This window comes from Dama dama, chromosome 9 (assembly GCF_033118175.1).
Source record: "Dama dama isolate Ldn47 chromosome 9, ASM3311817v1, whole genome shotgun sequence".
In the NCBI taxonomy this organism is placed as follows: domain Eukaryota; kingdom Metazoa; phylum Chordata; class Mammalia; order Artiodactyla; family Cervidae; genus Dama; species Dama dama.
In genome coordinates this window covers 54,043,809-54,070,262 of record NC_083689.1, presented here as the reverse complement: position 1 = coordinate 54,070,262, position 26,454 = coordinate 54,043,809, and the positions used below count along the sequence as shown (strand labels likewise).

The 26,454-nt window shown below is 38.0% G+C and overlaps 1 protein-coding gene across 13 annotated transcripts in view; it reads right to left on the bottom strand.

Annotated features, from left to right (window-relative positions):
* Positions 1-26,101, bottom strand: part of ANKHD1 (ankyrin repeat and KH domain containing 1) — a 112,391-nt gene extending 86,290 nt beyond the window's left edge. For 12 of the 13 annotated variants that reach the window (XR_009694176.1, XM_061151468.1, XM_061151469.1 and 9 more), the window contains exons 1-2: positions 25,670-26,100; positions 276-429 (exon numbers count right to left, since the gene is read on the bottom strand). Coding sequence is in view for 12 of the 13 variants with exons in the window: in XM_061151468.1 (XP_061007451.1) it covers positions 276-429; positions 25,670-25,960 (445 nt within the window). In the remaining variant the exon portion in view is untranslated. Of the gene's footprint in view, positions 1-275; positions 430-25,669 lie in introns of all 13 variants that reach the window. The other variant, XM_061151480.1, reaches the window with a different exon arrangement.
* Positions 26,102-26,454: the final 353 nt, after the last annotated feature.

Genomic DNA, 26,454 nt, shown 5'->3' with positions numbered 1-26,454 from the left:
GTGAACATTTTCTTTAGGAAATTTTTTAAAAACCCTAAGTTTTACAGACTTCAAACTTTATATAGTATATAATTTGGTGATAATCTTGTATAACTTTGAATAGAGATGGAATCTTGTTGTTTTTTTTTTTTTGCTGCTCATAGGATCTTAGCTCCCCCACCAGGAATGGAATCTGGGCCCTTGGCCATGGAAGTGTGGCGTCCCAACCATGACCACCAGGGAGTTCTCTGGAGTCTTTTAAAGAAATGAGAAAGAGAAAAGAAAAAATAAAGTACCTGCTGCTTCCAGCAAGGCTTCTAGTCGTGCCTGTGTCTCTGGATCCACAGTGCGTAAGTCTGCTCCTTCTGCAGTGCTTGATAAGAATATCTCTGATGTTGTTTTAAGCACTGGGTTATCCAAATCTTCTTGGTCCAAAATAAATGATTCAACCTGTTGATGAATTAAAGATGCAATATTCATAAAGCTGATCTTAATATAGTTAGAATACTACAATTGAAGGTCATAGGACTTCTGATTTGGAATTTAAACATAACCAAATAAATTACTGCAAAAACAGGAGATTATGGGGACGGACTTTGAGGGAGCCTCCTGACTATCTGCTTATCTTCAGACACACCAGATTCAAGTTTCCTGGAGAGCAATGAATCCTCTGTGCCCACTACAGAGCCTGAAAAGCAGCATTTTAAAAATGAAACAACGGGACTGGGAATACATGTAAATCCATGGCTGATTCATATCAATGTATGACAAAACCCACTGGAAAAAATAAAAAAAAATAAAAAAAAAAAAAAATGAAACAAGTACATCAACACAGCCCCTAGGAAGACATATACAGGAATAGATAGTAAAACGACTAGATAGCATAAACAGGTCATTGAGGTATAGTTTCTCCTCTCTTCCAATCAATATAGTCAATTCTGACTCTTATACTAAAGAAAAGAATATTTAATCCACTGTCAAGTATCTTAAGTGCTCTAGACAGGAAAACTTTATTAGGTTAGGAATCATAGCCATTTGTTCACTGCTCTATCCTCTGAGCCTATGAATATCTTGTATATGGTAGTTATTCAATACAACTTTGTTGAATGAATAGCATAAGTAAAATTAACTTATAAAAATAAACATGCAACCCTGTAATTTTAAATTAATTCTAAATTTTCTTACCAAATAAAATATGTACAACCTTTTTGGGAAGCAATTTGGAAAAATAAATCAAAATGCTTTCAAAAGCACTTCTCTGATCCAGTAATTTCATTTAAAGAAATCTCTAAGAATTCACCTGGGCTTCCCTGGTGGCTCAGTGATAAAGAATCCGCCTGCCAGTGCTGGAAACATGGGTTTAATCCCTGGTCTGGGAAGATCCCACATGCTGTAGAGCAACTAAACTCTTTCGCCACAACTAACTAGAGCCTGTGCTCTAGAGCATGCAAGCCACAACAAAGGAAGCTGCGTGCTCTAGAGTCCATGTTCCACAACAAAAGAAGCCACCACAATGGGAAGTCCAAGCCCGCGCCAGCTAGCGAGTAGCCCCCACTCGCCCACAATTGGAGAAAAGCCTGTACAGCATCAAAGACCCAGCACAGTCAAAAAAGGAAAAAGAATCCGCCCACAATGCGGGAGACCTGAGTTCAATCCCTGGGTTGGGAAGATACTCCGAAGGAGCAAACAGCAACCCCCTCCAGTATTCTTGCCTGGGAAATCCCATGGACAGAGGAGCCTGGGGGCCTGCAGGCTGAGCGAATAACACTTCCACTTCCATCTTTAAAAACTTATCTGAATGCAAGAAAAAAAATGCACAGGGATGTTCATTGCAGCATTAACTAAAATTCCAAAAATTAAGTTAAAAAAACTACAATAGGGGATTTGGTAAGTACATTTTGTACATTCTCAGGATGGACCACTATGCATTCATTAAGAATAATATTTTTGAAGCATGTTTAATAGTACAAGTCATAAAATTAGGCAAAAACCACAAGATTTAAGACTACAATCTTTATTTTGCAAAAAGTATGTACGTATATGTATGCAAAGAAGATCATATGAGTACTCATGCATATATAATCATGAATACATATTTATATACCTCTATATGTCTATAATATGTAAATATGTCTAACCAGGCAGGTTAACATACTTGTAGACAGAAAAACAGGAACAGAAGGGTTAAGTACTTCTCCAAGGCTGCATAGCTAATAAATGGCAAAGTCACATTTCAAACACAGGCCATGGGACTCTTAGACATTAAGCAATAGATACTACCTACCAAATTCATAAACAAAGTACCATAGTATTTGGATTACATTATTTGGAATATTTGACTAGTTGGTCATCAGTTTTCACAATGGATACCAAATAAAGATATCCTAATAAAGATAGTAAAGTTAAAATGATGTTGATATATTTTATTATCCAATGATGTGCTTTAAATAAAGTAAATCTTTAACATCATATCCAATAACACTGAGCCATGTACTGTGTTTTTTTTTTAATACAGCTTCTTTAATACGTAATTACAGACAAAGATGTCATTCTAGATCAAAGCCAACAGATAAATGTATACTATCAGTTTTCAAATGATTTGAAAGGTAACTGCTCATACAAGAAAGAGCTTGTTGCAAGTACAAGAAATTATTACATATTTTTAGATACATACACCTGCAGTTGTAAGGATAGTTAAACCATTACAAATTCTGAAATTTATTAAAAACAGTATTTAGATGCTAATATGTCTATTTTATAAAAGCAACGGTCTCATACACCATTACACATATTACAAAGATAAATACAGATTACATCATGTAACATTTTAAAAATCCAAGATAAGGATTTCCAATTTTCTCCCATTCATTCTCCAATATTTACTGAAGTCTTGTTTTATACAAACTACTATGAGAATACAAAAATATGGTAGAAGAAATGTCAAAGACACCAACAACTGTCACAAATGGCCTCCAAGAGAAATAAATGGTCAAACTATATGCATTAAAGAGAGCGAAATCACTTCCAGCCCCAGTACTCTAAGAAGACTTTGTAGAATCTGAGCTAGGCTTTGAAGGCTGCATAGAATTGCACAGGTGGTCAGACATGTAGCTGGGGAGTAAGAGAATGAAATTAAAAAATGGACTTGAAGATGCATTTAAAAAGTGACGAATGATTCACTCTCAAAAATAAAAGGTCCTTTGTACATTGTTAGTAGAAGCATAAATGATGAAGTGCCTGTGGGACACTGTTTGGCAGTTCTTCAAAAATTAAACACAGAATTACCAAATGACCTAGCAATTCCACTTCTATGTATACACCTAAGACTGAAATATACATGTTCATACAAAAGTTTGTACACAGACATTCATAGTTGCATTAAGCATAGTAAACAAAAAGTGGAAACAACCCATATGTCAACCAGTAAACTGATAAACAAAATAATAATATCCATACAATGGAATTTTATTCAGCCAAGTTCATGTGCTTAGCATGAACAAAGTCAGATGAAAAAAGTTACATATTGTACAAATTTGTTTATATGAAATGTCCAGCACAGGCAAACCCACAGAGACAGAAAGATTATTAGTGGTTTCCTGAAGAGCTGGCAAAAGAGGAATGGGAATGACCGCTAACAGTATATACTATGAAATTATTACCACAATAACTTAACATCTATCACCTCACATAATTACATTTTTTTTCCTAGTTAGAATTCACTTAAATTTTTAAACATAGTTTTAGACATTTTATTTTTAGCTTCTGACCCAAAAGATCAAATTTTAAATATCTGTAACACTTGTGGGGAAAATCTTAAGTTCCCAGAATGAGTTATACATAACTAGACATATAAATGACTTGAATACATTTGTGCCAAAAGGTACTCAATTCTCATACTTTTCTGTCCTACCCTCTGTAAAATCTTAATTGTCTCAGGATTTCCATGGTGGTCCAGGGTTAGGAATCCACCGGCCAAGGCAGAGGATACGGGTTCAATCCCTGGTCGGGGAACTAGGATACCACATGCTGAGGGGCAACTGAGCCCATGCGCTGCAACTACTGAGCCCGAGTGCTCCCACTACTAAAGCCCTCACACCCTGGAGCCTGTGCCCCATAGCAAGGGAAGCCGCCAGTGCACCACACCTGGAGGGCAGCCCCTACTTGCCACAACTAGAGAAAGACCAGGTGAAGCAACAAGAGTCTGTGTGCTGCATCGAAGACCCAGCGCAGCCAATTTTTTTTAAACTTTAATAAAAAAAACAAAAGCCTGTCTTAACATGGGATCAGTAAAAGGACAAAATATCCCGTTATGCCCATTACTTTGGGACTATTTGGAGGACTGCTTTTGGCAGTTCATAAATATCTTACTTGACAAACCTGCTGAAGCACATACTGTTGCAATGCAAATTGCAACAGCATTACCTCAAAATGTATCTGGCCAGTCAAGATGGAAACCATTTTCAGAAACATGGAAATGTTAATTAAGACCAATACCATAAATGAAAAAAAAAAAGACCAATACCATATGTTTAACATAAAGGCTCAATGATGTAACACCAAAAACTGTCTAAATAATAGGTAAGTTCAAAGTAACGATGTATCTAATGAAATTAGTCTTCATTATGCAAATGAAGAAGAAACACACAGCGTATGGATCACATACAGCTAAAGGATCACAGAAATTTCTTTATTGCCTAAAGATAGTTAGAAAGCTCACCCCTATCCAGCAGCTACACTAAGCAGCAAACATAATACATCAACCTACAATGGTATTGTTTTTAGTAATGGGAAAAAAGTTTATTTCAAGTCTTAAACATGGCAGATTTCTTTTGTGTGTGTGTTTTATTTTTTTATTTATTTTTATTAGTTGGAGGCTAATTACTTTACAATATTGTAGTGGTTTCTGCCATACATTGACATGAATCAGCCATGGATTTACATGTGTTCCCCATCCCGATCCCCCCTCCCCACATGGCAGATTTCTTTTCCAACTTCTGATTAGGTACAAAAATAAAAGGTGGAAGAAAAAGGATGTGAGAAAATCTGGCCCACAAAAAACTACATGTTTTTTCCTTACATATAGGTTTTTCTCCTTATGGGCATCTCTGGTGGTTCAGACAGTAAAGAATCTGCCTGCAATGCAGGAGACCTGGGTTCAATCCCTGGGTCAGGAAGATCCCCTGGAAAAGGAAATGACAACCCACTCCAGTAGTCTTGCCTGGAGAAATCTATGGACAGAGGAGCCTGGCAGGCTACAGTCCATGGGGTCACAAAGAATCAGACACAACTCATCGACTAACACTGTGACAACACTATCTCATCTAAAATGCTAAAGACAAACTCTTGAGGTCTTCCTCATCAAAAGTCTTTTTTATCCTTCCCTTTTTCTACAAAATATGTCCAGTTTTTAGCTTCATCTAGAATTTAAACAACTCTAGTATTCTTGCCTGGGAAATCTCAGGAGAGCCTGGCAGGCTACATACAGTCCATGGGTTGCAAACAGTTGGACACAACTGAGCAACTAAACAGCAAGAAGAGAAAAGAGTGGAATAAACATTTTGTCCCATGTAACATTTCAAAAATAAGCCACTGGATGGCAACAGTTACTAGGGAGAATAACCACAGACTCAGCTATTATCACCTAAAATAAAACCCAGCAACCCTGGCCAAAATCTAATTAGAAAAAAACCATTAATTAGCCTAAGCTACGATTTGGCCAAAACTCGCTTCTACCAAAAAAACAAACAACAACAAAAAAAATACAATTTCTATCAAGTAAAGTAAGTAGTACTAAAATTAACACCTTCAATAATATGATTTAAGTCATATGACAGCAAAATAAAATCTCACCTGTACATTTGTTACCTTCTCTAAGGCTACATTTCTGGAAATAGTGAGGGCTAGTTAATAGAGAAAATAGGTTAGTAAAAAACATTCTATCATAAAACATGTACATAACATTTCTGTTTCTATATTCTCTAGCTATATGGTCATACCATGCAAAAAGCAAATAAAGAATACCAACAAATGCCTTTTCACTTATAAACTAATTATTAAATTTTTATTTTTAACATGTTAAATACATTTGTTTTTTGAGTTACGTACTGAAATATCAGTAGTCACAAATATTGCTTCTGGCAATCCTTAAGAACAATCATCAATCCCATGAATTCCCACCAGAGCTATGAGAAAGCTCAAGGGGAGGGGCTAAATCTTTATTTTTCACTAACTCTTCTTACAAATCTTTAAAAATAAAGCTTCCTTAAGATATTCAGATTTGATCATTAAAAATGAAAAGATAAATAAAACATTTAAACATCCAAAATATTACATATGTTTAAATGTATTTGCTATTACTTCTCTCTTGTTTAGTTTGTATCTGGAGAGATAAACATGTCTTACCTTTTCCCACCCAAAGTAAGCCCTCAACTAAGTCAGAATCACACCAATTTTAGAATGCAGGTGGCTTAATTCTTGTTTCTACTTGGAGCAGCAAAAAGGATGGGTCAGCATTCCCAGAGATAATTATTGAAGGACACAGTAATTCTTTTTTGCAAAAAAGGTGGTACTCCAAATAGTCACATTCACCACAAACATGCTCCAAGATCCATTCAAAAGGAAAAGGTAATACAGTTGCAATTTGAGACCAAATAATGACAAATTTAGCAAAGAGTTTTGCTAATACTGTAAGGCCCAATATAATCAACAACACTGGAAATAATGGAATGAAAAGGCCATCCGCCCTGCCACAAAAACTTTAGATCCACAGTCCTCTTCTCAAAAAAAACATGAATGTTATCTTGGGATTTCTGAAGTTAATTAACTTCAATAAGCACAAGAGAGAACCATCAGGTTTTTCCTAATTCTCAGTTAAAGCTGAAGAAAATTAACTCCACTTTTGTGGTGATTGTTGTTATTTAGTTGCTCAGTCGTGTCCAACTCTCTGCAACCCCATGGACCTGCTAGGCAAGAACATTGGAATGAATTGCCACTTCCTTCTCTGGGGGATCTTTCCCACCCAGAGATGGAACCAGAGGCTCCTGCTGCATCTCCTGCATTGCAGGCAGATAGTACTCCACTCCAGTAAACCACAAAAACTTCATTTCTAAACCATAGCTTTAATACTGAATCTATTATTTTTTAAAGTTTCTAAACATGGGAGAAAGGAAAGGAAATAATAGCTGCCATTAAGTGCATTTTCCATATATTATTCCACTCAATCATCTTTACTACTCAATGAAGTAGATTAACATCTTCATTTTAACTGAAATTCAGAAAAGGTAAAGAGACTTACCCAAGATGACATAACCATGTGCAGATCTGAAGCCATGTACTTCAGACTCCAAAGCTCACACCCTTTTCACCAGACTAAACTGTATTAAGCAACTGTTCTAAACAATGCAGTATGACTAAAACAATTACACACTAACCAAATACGTACTAAACAGAGAGTCTACAAGCATCATAATGTCAAAGTTTAACAATAAGAGCAATGTCAGGAAAAAATCTTTAAATGTAACAGATTATCAAGCCACAAACTCCTCTCTGCTAGAGTTCTTAGACAGACAAAGCATGCTTTTATTTAATTATTTCTGGTAGCTACAACTACATTATTTCTAACAAACAAATATATAACAAAATTTGTGCCACAATAGGTTTTTTAAAAAAGAGAAGATTGCTCACATACTCATTAGGAAAGTCACAAGGAATGAAGAACCTGGCAATTAAGTCCAAGAAAATCTTAATGTTGAAAGTAGAAACATTGTATCTGCCCTATCATAATAAATGGGTAAGACTGAGGTTAGGGAAAAGTCCTGGCTTCTGCTCATTACCCTAAATAAAAAATAAGCATCAAACACTCCAAATACTTGATTTGAGTAAGTTAAAAAGAGCCTCAAACACCCATAAACCTCCAATTCATACCAATAATGGGAGGAGAACATAATGACTAAGAGCAAGAAGTCTTAAAACACTAGCCAACTGTTGACAGTGCCATCTTAGGTTAGCTAACTCGTTTTACCGTTCTTAGCCTCATTTTCCTCAGCTTATAAAATAAGGATAATAGTAATAACCACATCACAGGGTTATTGATGATTAAGCAAGACACTATACCTAAAACTGCACAGCAGTACTTACTTAACACATGGTAATCACTCAACAAGTATTAGCTGTTATTATTACTATTACCATTTTTATTATTAAGGTCAGTTTATCTCTTACTCTCTACTCCACAAAAATATAAAATCCATTACATTGTCTTAGGCTAACAAGTAATCTGAGCATATTAAACACTATACATATATATTCAAGATACATTGGCTTATTAAATCCAACATTTAATAAGTACCTACTATGTGCCAGACATTCTACTACATACAGGGAACATAAAAATAAATGACATGATTCCTGCTCCTAAGACAGATAATCAAATAAATACAGTAACGTACTAAAGATGCTATATAACAGGGAGTTATATATGGACAACATGGGAACCCAGAAGGATGAAGAAATGGTCAGTTCCAGCTGGGGCAGTAATAAGGGAAATCAGAGTTGATGATCAGGAACAACGAAGTATCCAATAGGATGGGGAAGGGGGCCACTGTAACAGCTGCAGAGTAGTAGTTATAAGCATGGGTTTTATATTCCAAGAAACCTGACTCAAACCCTGGCTTCATTATTACTAGATGTACAACTCTGTGCATGTTATATAAGGTCTCTAAGCTTCAGTTTCCTCATTTATAAACTGGGAATATCACTTTCTTCATATGATAGTTGCAAAGTTTATTTTAGAATATAAAGGTAAGCATTTAGTTCAGTGGACAATAAAAACTCAGCATGTAGTAACTATTATCCTGATACTAGAAGCCAAAGCAGTGAAGTAATTTACTCGGGACGTTTAATAGCTTGAAATGTTCAGAGAACTACAGCAATTTGGTATGGCTTAAATACAAAAAGCAAATAAAGGAGGATACGGCAAGGAAAGAAACAGAAACCAAATCCTAAATAACCTGGTATGCCATACTAAGGAATTTGATTTATCCTTTATCTAAGGAACGGGAAGGCTTTTTGCCAAAGGAGTGACATGACTGAACTGGCATTAGACAATTTACTGTGATAGCAAGGTAGAGAAGAATTAGAGGTTTAATCATAGAGGTACTGAACAGATAGAGCCAGGTATTACTACAGTAAGTACAAGTGAAAAATGATGGTTTGATTTACAGCAAAGCAATGAGAATACAGAGAAAGAAACAAATAAACAAGATGTTAAGAAATAAACTACAGGATTCAGTGCCTGTTTGGATACGTGTAGTAAGAAACAGCAGATGCAGTCCAAAGTTTCTAACTACACTGACTAGTTTCAGGGCAATGCAATTTACAGGGTAGGGGGGCGGGGTAGAGGGGAAAGCGACGAGTTCAGCTTTAGGACTTGAATCTGAGATGTTTATGGAACATACATACAGTAGGCAGTAGGAAATGCTCTTAGACTACTAAAATAGGTAAAAGAGGGAAGCCACACAGGTATCTAAGAGAAGAAAGCTCCTATGAGAGTGAAGTACAAATGCCAAAAGCTCTGGAGCAGAACATGCTTGGAGAGTTTATAGAACATAATGCAGTAGTTGTGGTTTTGCAGTCTTATGCTAATGAAATTTGTATCCTTTCATTTTAAATCACTTCCCCTTTAAACTTGTCACTTAAAGCCCATCAAACTCCTGAAAACACCCAAACATCAACCTTTATAGTGATCATCCAACTAACACAGGGCAATGATCCCTACACTGAGGTAAGGATTTTAGGCTGTCACAAGACTAGGAAAATATTAAATGAGGTTATGTAATTAAGGTACACATGCCTTGAACAAACACTCAAATATAATCTGTTACTATGCAAAAGTAGTTTAGAAGGGGAAATATACTTTGTATAAATAATTTACCTTGTTTTCACATTTCTCTGAAATGTTCATGTTCCTGAAAAGCCTGATGTCTTTAAGGGTAGGCACCACATTTTTTCATCTTTGTAATCTAATCCTAAACCCCAGAACAAAGCTTAACAAATAGCAGGTTCTAGTTAAATTATTGTGGAATCTGCAATACCAATCAGAATTCTTAAACAGAGTGCCAAGGGTTCTAATAGATAAAATTTTATTATGTAAGATATGAGTTCATGAAAGAGGCCCTACCCCAAACTAAACATTACTTTTCCTCAGTAGAGACTGAGAACATGCTTTTAACAGATTAACAAGGAAATAATACACAGTAGTAAATACTTTTGATGATATATTTTTATATTATTCAAAATTTTGTTGGGGAAGGGGTGGTAATAGGTCAAATCCATGCTCCTGATTTAAGTATAGCCTTAAATAATAATATCTTCAAACCAAAAGAAAATAAACTTTTCTTTGTTAACTTGTCAGTCAAGTCCCAAGCACATCAGGTACTAAAAGAGTATACATTCTCACTATTCAGAGCCAAACTAACTAGTAAATTAGCCTAATTGGGACCATTTGGGCAGTAATATCTAAGATTTGTCTGTGTAATAACACAGGTGATAACACTGGCTTGGGTGTCAAGCTAATAGTATGTTACTCAAATACTGAATTCATACCTCTTAAACAACTGTCAGAAGATACCAGATGCAAACACTCTAATCGCCATGTTTCACATTTTATTCCATTTACCTGTTTATTATTCTGGAAAAAGAAATTCTGTCCATATTCCTCTTGCAGGCTATACACAGTCCACATCAGATGCACTTAGACTACAACTATTCAAACTAACCACCTCCTTCCTCTTCAAGTTTGTCTCCTCTCAAATATATACCCAGTGTCTTTCTGGGAAAGGATGCATAAAAAGACATTGCAACAACTTGTTCTTCTGATAGCTTGCAAACACAGGTTTAATTATAAGAGTTCCCAACATCCACCTTCAGTGTATACAAGAGGAGCAGAAATTTCAAGAGATGAACATTATTAATGGAGAAGGGGTGGGTTTTGTGTGTGACCACAAATTCTGTAGCATACAAAACACCCTCTATTAAGCCTCTTCTGAAGACTAGATAAAGAACAAGAACATATCTAGTAACCCAGAAAGGCCAAAAGAATCTCGAAAAAAGAATAAAGTGGAATACATACAGAACAGTGGAATAAAACAGAAATAACATTCCAAAAATAAACCATCATATTTAAAGGCAAACAAATTTTGAAAAGGGGGCTAAGACACTTCAATGGAGAAAGAAATGTCTTCTCAACAAATGGTGCTGGGACAATTAGTTGTCTACATTCAAAAGAATGAGGTTAGACCTCTATCTTCCATCTTCTGTAAGATCTCAAAATGGGACTCCTCTGGTGGTCCAGTGGTTTAAGCATCTACCTGCCAATGCAGGGGGACACAGGTTCCATCTCTGCTGTGGGAAGATTCCAGATGCCATGGGGCAACTAAGCCTGTGCACCACAACTACTAAGCCCGCACTCTAGAGTCCCCATACCACAACTACCAAAGCCCATGAGCCCTAGAGCCTATGCTCTCTGCAAGAAAAGCAGCCACTGCAATGAAAAGCTGTGCACCACAAGTACAGAGGAGCCCGCGCTCCTCAAAACTAGAGAAAGTCCACACATAGCAACAAAGACCCAGCAGAGCCAAAAATAAATAATTCCTTCAAATCTCAAAATGGATCAAAGACCTAAGTGTAAGAGCTTAAAGTATAAAACTCTTAGAAGAAAAGAAGAAAACAAGAGTAAATCTTCATAACTCAGAATTATGCAATGGTCTCTTAGACATGACACCAAATACGCAAGCAACAAAAGAAAAAATAGATAAATATAAAAACTGGGTCCAACCAAAGATTTTAAATTTAATGGCAAAATCAAGGAAGTGAAAAGACAGCTGACAGAATGGGAGAAAATATTTCAAAATCACGTATCTGATAAGGGACAGTATCCAGAATACATGGGGTTTTTTCCCCTAAAAACAAACAAACATAATTCAACAATAAAAAGATAATCCAACCAAGAAATGGGGAAAAGATCTGAAAAAACACTTCTCCAAAGACATACAAATAGACAACAAGCACATGAAAAGATGCAACTTCACTAGTCACTGGGGAAATGCAAATCAAAGTCACAATAATCTCCATACCCACTAGGATGGCTATTAAAAAAATGTTAACAAAGATGTAGAGAAATTGGAACCTTTATATACTGTTGGTGGGAATGTAAAGTCATGAAGTTGCTACAGAAAACAGACTGGTAGCTTCTCAGAAAATAAAACAGTTATGATATGATCAAGCTTCCACTCCAAGGTATACACTCAAGAAAAATGAAAAGATATCATCATAAAAAACTTGCATACCAATGTTCATAGTATCATAATTTATAATAGTCAAAAGATGGAAATAATCCAAACATCATCAACCAATGAACAAAATGTTGTACATCCACAACATTTCAATTTAGTACTGGCAGATGATAAAGTGAAAGTGAAAGTCACTCAGTCGTGTCCAACTCTTTGCGACTCCATGGACTGTAGTTCATGGAATTCTCCAGGCGATCTTTCCAACCCAGGGATCAAACCCAGATCTCTAACATTGCAGGCGGATTCTTCCGAGATCAGACGAGATCAGATGCATTCAGGGTGGTATAGCCGTAGACTGCAGGTGGATTCTTTACCAGCTGAGCCACCAGGAAAACCCGATACGTGATACATACAACATGTAGAAATCTTGAAAACAATATAATAAGTGAAAGACGTGAACACATAAAAATCACATATTGTTTGATTCCATTTATACAAAATTCCCAGACCAGACAAATCCAGACAGACAGAAAATAGATTAGTGAGTACCAAAAGCTGCAGGGACAGCAGAATGGGAAATGCCTGCTAATGGGTACAAGGTTTTGTTTGGGGTGATGAAAATGTTTTAAAATAGATAATGGTGAAGGTTGTACAATTCTGTGAATATATTTAAAAACAACTGAAATTGTACAATTTAAAGAATGAATTCTATATTATGTGAATTCTATTTCAATTTTTTCAACTTTAGGAATGTGAATTTGAAAAATACTTTTGAAATTTGTTAAATTTCCTATCTTGATAAATACACTGTGGTTATGTAAGAGAATGCCTTTGTTGTTAGGAAAGGTATATTAAAGAATTTAAGGGTAAAAAAGGCATGATGTATGCAACCCACTTTCAAGTTATGCAGAAAATAAATCTGAGAGAGAGACAGAGGATACAGGAATGGGATAAAATGAACACAACTGGTCTATCTGGACAAAGGTTATATGGGAGGAGTTCTTTATACTATTCTTGTAACTTTCCAGTAAGTTTGAAATTATAAAAATAAAAAGTAGCAAAAAAGAGAGGGAGAATATATCCTTGGAATCTGCTCTTTGATAATGATAGTTTGTGTCACTGAATTTAGCAACTGTATATTTTTTAAAAGGCAAAATTAGAAATTTAGCAGAATAGGTAAACATGAGAAAAAAAAATCAATTAGAAGCTGATTAAGTGCTGCAAGTACAGTGTACCACTCAAGGTATCAACTGACACGGCCTTTACTTTCTGACTCGGATTTCATAAAATGCCTATATGAAAACTTTAAAATTCTACATTATTAAAGAAAATATTACAGGTTTATTTATCTAGATTTAATACCAGATCGAGATAATTTTTTCAAAACTGAACTCACCTCTAGTGATAAAAAGACTAAAAAGTGTTCTTTCTAGCATTTAATTTGTATGTGAAGCATTGTGATCAATCACAAATTAGTTAATATGAGGACAAACTAGGGGGAAAAAACCACCATATTAGAGAAACATCTACTTAGAGCACAGTATTCCACGTGAACTGGATTCAATGGCTTTGGGAAGACATTAGTGAAAGCTCAGTCTTCGAATGTTTCAAATGTTTTCAAATGTTTTGTCAATCTCAAGCTTTTTGATTTGCTAATATCAACTGTGGTGAATCAATTAAGTAAGATCTGTACTCAAACTTGTTCTCATAAAGCAATCTATAGATTCAGTGCAATCCCTATCAAAATCCTATAGCATTTTTCACAGAAATACAAAGACCGATCCTAAAATTCACATGTAATCTTAAGGAAACGTGACTAGTCAAAACAATCTTGCTGCTGCTGCTGCTAAGTCACTTCAGTCGTGTCCGACTCTGTGTTACCCCATAGACAGCAGCCCACCAGGCTCCTCTGTCCCTGGGGTTCTCCAGACAAGAATACCGGAGTGGGTTGCCATTTCCTTCTCCAATGCATGCATGCATGCTAAGTCACTTCAGTCATGTCCAACTCTGTGTGACCCTATGGACAGCAGCCCACCAGGCTCCTCTGTCTACAGGCTTCTCCAGGCAAGAATACTGGAGTGGGTTGTCATTTCCTTCTCCAAAAACAATCTTGATAAAGAACAAAGTTGGAGGACTAATGCTGCCTGATTTCAAAACTTAACTACAAAAACTACAGCAATCAATACAGTGCAATAATGGCATAAAGTCAGTCATAAAAACCAAAGAAATAGAACAGAAAGTCCAGAAAAAACCCTCCCCCATATGACCAATTAATTTCAACAAGGATGTCAGGGCCATTCAAAGGAGAAATTATAGTCATTTCAACAAATGGTGCAGGAAAAACTGGATATCCACAAGCTAAGGAATATAGTTAAGACTCTGATCTTACACCATATACAAAAATCAAGTCAAAATGGCTCAAAGATCTAAATGTAAGAGCTAAAAGTTTAAAATTCTTAGAAGAAAACATGGGGGGGAAAATCTTCAAGACATTGGATTTGGCAACAACTTTATGGATATAAAAGAGCTTCCCCAGTGGCTCAGGCGTAAAGAATCTGCCTGTAATGCAGGAGTTGCAGGTTCAATCCCTGGGTCGGGAAGATGCCCTGGAGGAGCATGGCAACCCACTCCAGTATTTTTGCCTGGAGAATTCAATGGGCAGTGGAGCCTGGCAGGCTACAGTCCATAGGGTCTCAAAGAGTAGCTTTCACTTTCACTTCCCAGTTAGACTGGAAGATCTATGAAGGCCAAGATTCATGATTGTCTTTTTCACCATTGTTTATATCCAGTTGTTCGGCACAGTGCCTGACATACACTAGATGGTCAATAAATAGCTAGTGAATGGAGAACAGTGTAAGTGAGACTAAAGCAACTTAGCACACAAGCACGTTTTGTGTGCTTAGCACACAAAAGCACAGACAATAAGAGAAAAAATTAGATAAACTGAACTTCATCTAAATTAAAACCTTTCTAAAAATACTTTTATTTATTAATTTGGCTGTGCGGGATCCTAGTTGGGATGTGGGACCTATGATCTTTGCTGCAGCATGCAGGATCTTTTAGGTGCAGCACATGAACTTTTTAGTTGCAATCTGTGGGATCCAGTTCCCCAAAAGGAAATGAACTCAGGTCCCCTGCATTGGGAGCTCAGAATCTTAGCCACTGGACTACCAGGGAAGTCCCTAAAATAAAACCTTCAATCCTTGGTTGCGGAACTAAGGATCCCACATGCCGCTGGGCAACCAAGCTCCTGCACAGCAATTACGGAGCCCGAGTGCTCTGGAGATCGTATGCCAACTACAGCAGGCTTGCCCCAACAAAAGATCTTGCATGATGCAACAAATACCCCACGTGCCAAAACTAAGACTCAGTGCAGTCAAATAAATAATATTACAACTGTTTAAGCACAAAAGGACAACAGAGTAAAAAGACAACCAAAGGAATGTGAGAAATATGTGTAAATTACATACATATATATATTATATGATAAGGGATTAACTTCCAAAGAACTTCTACAATTAATGAAGAAACAACTCAACTAAACATGAGCAAAAGAGGAATTTCCCTGGCAACCCGGTGGTTAGGACTCAGCACTTTCACTGTGGGGATGGGTGGGGCCAGTTCCATCCCAGGTCAGGGAACTAAGATCCTACAAACTGCAAGATGTGGCCAAAAAAAAGGGCAAAGGATTTGAATAGACATCTCACCAAAGAAGAGACACAAATGGCCAAGAAGCACATGAAAAGATGTTCAATATCACTAATTATTAGGGAAATACAAATCGAAACCACACCCATTAAGATGACTAGTCTCAAAATCAAAAACAAAACAGAAAACAAGAAGATTGGCTAGAATATGGAGAAATTGGAAACCTTGTGCTTTGCAAGTGGGAATGTAAAACGGTACAGCTGCTATGGAAAGCAGTATTGTGGTTCCTCAAAAACTTAAAAATAGAATTAACAGATGATCCAGCAATCCCACTTCTAGGTAGATACCAGAAAAGAATCAAAAGCAGGGACTCGAAAAGGTATTTATACACCCATGTTCACAGCAGCATATTCACAAAAGCCAAAAGGTAGAGAAGCAGTCCAAGTGTCCATCAACAGATGAATGAATAAACAAAAATGTTACATACATAACAACAGAATAGTATTCAGTTAAGTTTCACACAAGCTTCCCTCCTCACTCAGAGTGTAAAGAATTCACCTGCAATGCAGGAGACCTGGGTTTGATCCTTGGGTTGGGAAGATCCCTTGGAGGAGGGCATGGCACCCCACTCTAGTATTCTTGCCTGAAGAATCCCCATGGACAGAGGAGCCTGGTGGGCTACAGTCCATGGGGTCGCAATGAGTCAGACACGATTGAGCAACTAAGCACAGCTCACGTTTCACACATGATGCAAACATGAACCTGAAGACACTATGCTAGGTAAAATAAGTCAATCACCAAAAGTAGAAAAACTGAATAATTTCACTTATTTGAGATATCTAGAGTAGACAGAGAAGGCAGTGGCACCCCACTCCAGTACTCTTGCCTGGAAAATCCCATGGGCAGAGGAGCCTGGTAGGCTGCAGTCCATGGGGTTGTGAATAGTCGGACACGACTGAGCGACTTCACTTTCACTTTTCACTTTCATGCATTGGAGAAGGAAATGGCGGCCCACTCCAGCGTTCTTGCCTGGAGAATCCCGGGGATGGGGGAGCCTGGTGGGCCACCGTCTATGGGGTCGCACAGAGTCGGACACGACTGAAGCGACTTAGCAGCAGCAGCAGAGTAGACAAAATCACAGAAAAGGAAGTTAATTGTGATTATTAAGGGGCTGGAAAAGGGAGCACAGGGCATTACTGCTTAATGGGTACAGAGTTTCAGTTCTGGAAGATGAAAAGGTTTTGGAGATGGCTAGTGGTAATGGTTTGGAGAAGGCAATGGCACCCCACTCCAGTACTCTTGCCTGGAAAATCCCATAGACAGAGAAGCCTGGTGGGCTGCAGTCCATGGGGTGGCACAGAGTCGGACACGACTGAAGCAACTTAGCAGCAGCAGCAGCAGCAGTGGTAATGGTTACACAACAATGTGAAGGTACTTATAACCACTTTAAAATGGTTAAAATGGTAAATTTTTTATTTTTCTGGTAGTTGGGTGGTTAAGACTTCCTGCTTCCACCACAGGGGATGTAAGTTCCATCCCTGGTCTGGGAATTAAGATCCCACATGCTGTTCAGTGTGACAAAAAAAAATAGGTAAATTTTCTGTTGCACATATTTTAACACAATTTTTTTTAGCTCTTTTCCTTCTTTGTCAAGTGTGTAAAAAGGAGTCCTCATTTTACAAACTCAAATCAGACTAGTATATGAGGGTATATAATTGGCATATTTATAAGCTGGATCCAACAAAAAACTCACTGCACACACAATCCAAAAATACATTTGTCTGCATATTTACATAATAACTCCTACAAAGTAAATACAAAGTTAATTCTCATCACTTTATTCAGTACATATGTGATACATGTACTGAAACATACACAAACATATTTAAAACAAAGGAAGCTTTTTTAACCAGAATATCAAAGGCTACTTTTTTCAACTCAAGTACCAATTCATTATTTTCTGCAAATATACAGCAAGATTAATTTTAATGGTTCTGTTCAGTTTTAGTAAGTTATGTGTATGCTACTGAAATATAGCCAAAGTTTTAGATTTTAATTTCCAAGGTAACAGTACTTGTGACTTTGTTGTTTAGTCACTAAGTTGTGCCCAACTCTTTTGCCACCCCAGGGACTGACTGTACACAGTCCACTGGGCTCCTCTCTCCATGGATTTCCCAGGCAAGAATACTAGAATGGGTTGCCATTTCCCACTTCCTTCTCCACAAGTGGGGAAAAAAAATGTTAAAATGGTGAATTTGGTTATGCATGTTTTACCACAATTTAAAAAACTGTTCATAACCTAACTGTCCTCATCACATAGCATCGTAACAACTTAGTAAACTGTTCTCCTGTTCAGCTCTTTGGTTCCTGGGGCTAATCCCTGGGAGTTTACTTGCTTTTTTTTCAAAACTGCAAACTAATGCAGGTGAATCAAAACATTAGGATACATTACATAAAAACAAACAAACAAAAAAACCCATTTTTACTAACAAAAGCAGCATCCATTAAGGGGAAAACTTTGTGAGAACAGAAGGATATACAGTGGAGGAAGAGCATAATGTACTCTTTGATAAACTGTTGCTAAATTTCAGCTTATGAAATAAAAAAGCTTTATATACAACTTTACTTTCCTCCCGGTTTAGGTAAAGTTGACCAGAAAAAAAGGTAAACCTGTCGACCATCATAAGGCAAATGATCTTCATTCACAAGAACTGTACACTGTAAGTAACTATAAGACAGCACACAGATTTTAATTTTTACAAATTAAAACCAATGTTTCCTATAGTGGCAAAGGTGCAAAGTTGGGTATCTGCCTTTCTATATTGGTACTTTTAATATTTAATTCTCTTAAAATGAATAATGAGAAGGCCTGAACTTTTCAAGTTTAAGAGCAATGACAAAATTACCTTAAAGTTGTGTTCCTCTGATCCCCAATGGTACACCTTTGACTGCCTTCTTAAAATATATTGATTCACATGGCAGTCATCAATTTTATTATATAATATAAAAGCTTTTCAACAAGGTCAACTACAGATTATATGCTAGTTTGAGACATGTGTTTCTTAAGTAAGTGTTAGTTGTTCAGTGGTGTCAGACTCTTTGTAACCCCATGGACTGCAGCCCGCCAGGCTCCTCTGTCTGTGGAATTCTCCAAGCAGAATACTGGAGTGGGTTGCTATTTCCTTCTCCAAGGGATCTTCCCCAAAGGGACAAAACCTGGGTTTCCAGCATTGCAGGCAGATTCTTTATCATCCAAGCCACCAGGGAAGCTCATAGGCATTTCTTAAACAATTAATTATTAATAAATTCATGTGTCAGAAGAGAAATAGTCAGCAGGACAATACAGCAGTTAACTACAATAGGAGTCACATGACCTATTTTCTACTATAAATTAGCTGTGTGATCCTGAGCAAGTTATTCAGATTAATGGTTCCCAGACTTTTGAGGCTTTAACCAGAGTCCTAACATGAACTTTCCAATTTGATATTTTGTCAAACACAGATATTTTAAAAATTAATTTTCATAACAGTAAAAAGGTTACTAAGTCAAAATAGAAAAAAGTGGGAAAAGAATGCTTTATGAGAATTTCACTAAATTGTCCTTACTTTTCTGATTTCATTATAGATCCATAAAACTTCAATAGAGATTAAGCAAGTAATTATTGGAGGCAGAGCACTGGTAACCAAAAACTTTGCCTAGTTCTTAATGTGAAATAGCATGAGTTCTGGATTCAAATCCTAGCTTTATCGATTTCTAGCTGTATAAATAACACTAACCATTTTTGTTGTTTTCTGAATTGATCATTTCTCTGAACCTACATTTATTCATCTATGAAAGTGTAGATAATACTCACCTCAAAGGGATGTTGAATGATTAAATAAAATAACCAAAGTATTTTATGTGTGTGTTAGTCACTCAAGTCGTGTCTGATTCTTTGGGACCCCATGGACTGTAGCCCACCAGGCTCCTCTGTCCATTGAATTCCCCAGGCAAGAATACTGGAGTGAGTTGCATTCCCTTCTCCAGGGTATCTTCCTAACTCAGGGATCAAACCTGGGGTCTCCCGCATTACAAGCAGATTCTTTACTGTCTGAGCCACCTGCGAAGCCCTTATATAATATGGTATTGGAATATAACAAGCATTCAATAAATGGTAGCAGTTACCTAAAAATGAGATGAGATAGGACTATCACCAAGATTCAGTGACTATATAGACAAGCAACAGGAGAGGAAAATTGTAAATCATAATGTCTAAGAAGATATATTGAAAGAGTTCATTTAAAGTGCATTGAAAAAAAGATAAAGAATTTATTTATTAAAACTTTGGTTCTGTAGGAAGGTAAATTTTGCCAAAAAAAAAAAGGAGTAGACTCCTCATTTCTTTTCTTTTTACTTGCCAACTCAAGACTAATACTAAAGCAACAGATTTTATTTATCTTATCTCATTGAATCAGAAGGCCAGAACTGATTTTCAGTCTACGGCCATACCACCCTGAACGCGCCCGATCTCGTCAGAACTGATTTTCAGAGGTCATCATTCTACCATCTGATAGGCTCAGAAAAGAATGTGCCTAAACTCATCTCCAAAGCTTCATTCTTAACATGTTTTATCACTTTGATTAGATAAAAAGTCTAAATTTTTATCAAATTCACCATTTAAAAATCTCACGTGAATAGTATGTTATCTTTTGTATCACAATCAGTTCAATTCAGTTCAGTCACTCAGTGTGTCTGACTCTTTGCAACCCCATGAACCGCAGCACGCCAGGCCTCCCTGTCCATCACCAACTCCCGGAGGACATCATTGTATAACAATGGGAAAAATAAAACTACACATTTGTATTTCCTTAAATTATTCTGAAAGGACATTAAGACATTAAAAGTATAAAGGGCAGGTCAGGATCTTTTTACTCTGTTTGCCTTATTAGTCTTATGAACTATGCAAATATAAATCACCTATCAAAATATACTAAATAATAACCAAAAGAAAGCCTCTACATACTTCAAGTTTCACAGTAAGGTTTTCCTCTACCCATACCTATTTTTTTTTGTTTTGACCCGCCATTCATACAACCATACTCATCAACGAATCATTTTATGTAAAGTCTGAAGGCTTTATAGAATGAAACTTGTGCAAGGTTGGTACTCATGTAATATAAAAAATTTGCTATCGTCATAATATGTAATTTTTCTTTCAATTGACATTCTGATGTCTCCAAAATTTGCTCACTAGAATACAAAGGTACATTTCCTATTTTATCACTGTGTGTGTGTGTGTGTGTGTGTGTGTGTGTGTGTATGAGCTCAATCGTGTCCGACTCTTTGCAACCCCATGGACTGTAGCCCACCAGGCTCCTCTGTCCATTTGATTTTCCAAGCAAGAATACAGGAGTGGGTTGCCATTTCCTGTTCCGGGGGATCTTCCCAACCCACGGATTGAATCTGAATCTCTTGCATGTTCTGCATTCATAGGTCGGTTCTTTACCACTGTGCCACCTGGAAAACCCTGTTTTATCACTATTGCTGATAATTTATGGAATATAGCCTTTCTACCTTTAACAAAGTCCCTATAAAGGTTTTTTAGAAATTCATTTTCATGGGCAGTAAGTGAATTTTTCAAAAACAACATAGTATTTTAAAGTTTCCTAAAATTATAAATTTATCATGGAAAATTTATAACATTAAACCTGTCAGTACCTACCCTCTTTCCATTTCTCTCTTGTTCAGTTATGAACATAAGCCCTGAGATGTTATTAAAAGCAGTGACTCACCTTGTTTACCTGAACTTTGAATATAGAGTACTGATGACAAAATTGCCATCCCAGATAAGAGTGGGCCTCTAGACCAGTGGTTCTCAACCAGGGGTGATTTTGCTCCCAAAGACATCTGGCTTTGTCTAAGGTCATTTTGGGGCTTCCCTGGTGGCTCAGTAGTAAGTAAAGAATCCAACTGCCAAGCAGGAGACACAGATTCGATCCCTGGATGGGGAAGATCCCTTGGAGAAAGAAATGGCAACCCACTCAAGTGTTCTTGCCTGGAAAATCCCATGGACAGAGGAGTCTGGCAGGCTACAGTCCAATGGAGTTGCAAAAAGAGATGAATACAACTTAGTAACTAAACAACAACAAAGGACATTTTTAGCTGTCACAATTAGTTGTGTTTTACCAGCATCCAGTGGGTAAAGGATAGGGATGCTGCTAAAGTCAGGAGCACCCCTCACAACAAAGAATTAATATAGCTCCAAATTTTGATATGTTGTAGTTGAGAAACTTTGCTCCACACAGTAGACTGTAAATAACCCTAAAGGAAATGATCCATCTCCTATTAGAGAAAATCATAAGGAACCTCTGTATGGCTTTTGCGTTTGACTCTTAACATAATTTTCAGGAAAAAAAAAAAATTCCCTACAAAGCTTTTGCTATAATTTGCTATAAAATGTTAAACCCCCGCAAAAAAAAAAAAAAAAAAAATGTTAAACCCAATTTCCTTTTGCTTTTACCTAATTGTAAATACAGCATTTGCCTCATATAAAAAAGCTTCAGCAATGCTTTCTAATTAAAATGATTTCTAATTTCTAATGTTTTAAGTGTGTATGGGAACAGGTAAACATATACACATTGGCTTATATAGGCCTAGAAATTTTACTGAAAGGAAAACTGTAATACTCATTACCTCTGAATGGGATCTGAAGGGTCAGTAGGGGTGAGGAGAACTTTTTACTTTTCATATTATATCTATTATCTACACTGTTGAACTTTTAGCCATAAGATTATATTACTTTATTATTTTTTTAATTTTTAAAGGAAGATGTCACACACGTATACATACAGTATATGCATACGTTCTTAACACAGAAAAATTAAAGGTCATAAACCTCACCAAAACCCTCTCTTTAGAATTTTATTTTCCTTTTACCTTACTTAAAAAAAAAATTACAAATCTAAAATTAACATTTAAAAATTAGTTTTTAAATAATTTTCAACCTGACTTCTATTCTGAAAAATGGGTACATTTCAAAAGAATCTAGGGCAAGTTCTGACTTTTCTGTTCAAGGACCTTGACAGCTAATGAACATGCTCAACATGCCTGAAGAAACAGAAAACAAGTATCCACCCCAATGTTTAAAACAAGGATCAATTCTAATGTAAGAAATGTACAAAAAGATCCAAGCCACTTCTTCAAATTAAAAGGTCTTTTGACTTAGCCAGCAAGAGAAAGTACTTTGTTTTTTTTCCTCAGATGTAGGCTCTAAAAAAGAATAGAAAAGAGATCCTTAAAGTATTTATATCTTTGTATACCAAATATATACTGCCTACTCAAAATCCTTCAGCTAATTCTAGAGCAAATGCTCTAAGCCTCCATATTTCTTATTCATTTCTCACCTAGGCCTGCCCCACTTGGGGAACAAGACAAACTTCACTCACAAACTCTTCTCTCTGAATGTCCCCATTCTAAATATTTGGTTCTAAAACAACTAGGTATGATGAAAATAAAAATTCTACTATTATTCATCAAATGTCAGTTGGGTGAGTATTTTTTGAAGAATATTACTTATGATCTTTCTACACTAAATGAAACTCAAAGGTAATAATAAGGGAGAAGACTATCATCTTGTCAGAGAGAAATGAGAAAATCCAAGAAATCTGCTTGAGAAAAAAAGGTCATTTCACTCACAAAGGCACAGACTATACCCTACCACACATTCAACATACACTAGATATTCCAGGAATTTCTTTTTTATATGATATGGATGAATAGGACATAAAAACAAAATTTCCTGTCTCCTCAGGTTAAGAAAGAATCTATATGCATATTAAGCATTATCTTAGGCTAGGCTCAAGTTTGTGGGTACTCCAGAAATCTCTATCCAAAAGTGACATCTACCTATATATACTTAATATCTAAATCCCTTAAGCATAGAAAATTTAGGAGAATAAGAGGTTCTCCTACCATTAGCCTAAGTGGCTGAAGGAATCGTGAATAATTTCTATGATAACACCAAAGAAAATCACACAAAAGGTGTGAATTCTGCTCACAGCTTTAACAGCCTGGTGTGGAGACTCCAAATGAAATAATCTGTGTGTCTGAACAAGTCTTGCAAAATTGGTTACTTCAAAAGCTCATTTCTCCAGCTATAACACACAAGCCCATAGAGTTAGAGTATGATAACTATGGAGTCTCACTAGCACTCTACCTCTGAAGAAATTTAAGACTACTACTGAAGTAAAAACAAATGTGTGATCTCTGACTTCATCAATGACAACTGTGCAATGGTCCAGAAAAATCAAGAACATCATCCTTCTATCACATTCAGACCAAAGCAAACTTTTTCAGTTTCTCTAACAAGTTTCAAAGAAAAACAGACTCTAATCTTTACTTCCTAGGTACAGAGTAACTATATTCTAGGTTCATTTCTCATCAATTTTCATTCAAAGTCTAAATGAAAGCCTTCCACAAGCCCAGGAGTGGAAGTGCTCCAGAGACACTTTACGTTAACTGCCTACTCAAAATCCTGTACCACCTTGGCTTAGAAGTTATTTCTCTTATAGTGAAATTCATAGAGACATTCAAGGAACTGTCTCCTTTACAAGCCACAAAGTTTATTTCAAGCAAAATACTGGGGTTAGAAAAAACTAAAAGAATTCCTGTTCCGATCAAGAATGGTAAGACCGCACTAACAGTATTTTACAACCCACAAATACAGTTTCTCCTTATGCCTCTCAATACAACAGCCAGGATAGTTGTACATACAGAGAAGCCCCTGTACTTTAAGACCAAGATCAGAGGTTAAAATAATTGGTCATAGGGGATGAACCAGGCACCTTAGAATCAAAATAGAATATTCTAAGCTCTTAGAACAACAGTCACCACAGGACAGAACTATAACAAAGCCATAGTCAGGGGGAAAAAGTACAAACGTAAAATATCTCCTTTAGCCCTAGAGCCCAAAAGTTGATGCCTCCCATTCTAGGCTGCCTAAACTTAAAAATGTCCAGTATGCGCCTAACAGCTGAAAGGAACGAAGATCCTGATAACAAATTTCCCTCACTGCAAAAGGTATCCAAAGGGGACCTCATCTTCTCCAAGCCTAAAAATCTCCAGAGTTCAGCTATCCAGCTGTTGCGAAGCCCAAACAAGCACTGGAACCTTCTCTTCCTGTCTAACTTCACACAAAGTCCCAGGTGCAAGGACCCACGTGATTTTTCAGCGCAAAAGCAGAGCTCCTTAGTACTCACCTGTCTCAGACCAAACGGGAATTAAGAACCCTCCTTAAGCACACAAGTAAGGCATAAAGCAAATAATGCCCAATCCTTCAACTCAGAGGAGACACACAGTACAGTGGCAATGCTCTTTACGCAAGCCAGCCCTCTCTGTCCGTCTCTCACCCTCACCCTCTCTCTGTCCCGCTCTCTCAGTACCAAGGGCAGGGACTCTGGCAAGACCCCGCCCCCACCCCCGTCGCCAAAGCGGGGTGGGCGGGAGGTGCCTGAGGAGTCCCGCTTCCCGCGCGAAGCTCAGAGACCAAAGGACTCCCTATTGTGGGTCTGTGGATGGTGACGGGAACCGGTCCGACTCGAGCCGAAGAGTAAGCCGAGGGCGCACTAGGCCCGCACAGCCGCCACTGCAGCCAGAGAGCCGATCGCTGACAGTGAACGACTCCATCTGGGCAGCGGGAGGATGGCCCGAGCCTTGCGCCGGCCCAGAGAGAATTCGTGCCTCAAGCTGTGTGGAAAGCAGGGGTCCTAGAGCCGTACCTCGGACACCTCGTCCTCGTCGCTACCAGAGGCACCGCCTCCACCCCCGGTCCTCAGGACAGCAGCCGCCAACTTGAAATCCAGCGCCGCGTCCCCTCCGCCTGCACCACCGCTGCCGCCACCGACTCCCGGAGCCGGCCCGGCCTCCCCGAAGAGTCTCACAGTGCGGATTCCCAGCCCGACCCCTCCCGGCGGAGGCGGCTCCGAGGCCCCGGCTGGGGCGGATCGCGGAGCCACCGAGTCCAAGTCCTCCTCAAAGGAGGTGCCGCCGCCTCCGCCGTCGGTCAGCATGGTTCGCACGCGGAGCCGGAGACGCTGCCGAGTCACTCGCGGCCGCGGCCACCGCCGCCGCCGATCCCGGGAACGAGAGAAGCAGCAGGAGGAAGAAGCGTCTCCTTCCCCCCCCGTCCCAGCAGCGCCACTAACTTCTCACTGCCTAACCTGCTGCCTCCCGCCCCCTACACTCGCCACTGGCTGCAGCTCCCCAGCGGCTGCAGATTATTGGTCAAGGCGACCCGTCGCTCAGACTCTTCGTCACGCGCTGCTCGCTGGCTCGCGGCCCTCAAGCTGCGTTGACCAGCGCAGGCCTAGGCGGTTGCGAACACCCGCCTCCTATTCCCCACGCGCCGACTTCCGGTCTTTTTCTATGTCTATTGGCCAGTTTCTCTGACTATCGCCTCACGACCTTAAAGTGGATTAGTTGGCCTTGTGGTCAGTCACAGTGACCCCAGACAATGGGAAACTTCATTGGCGACATAAAGTGTCGGTCACTTTGTCACAGGACG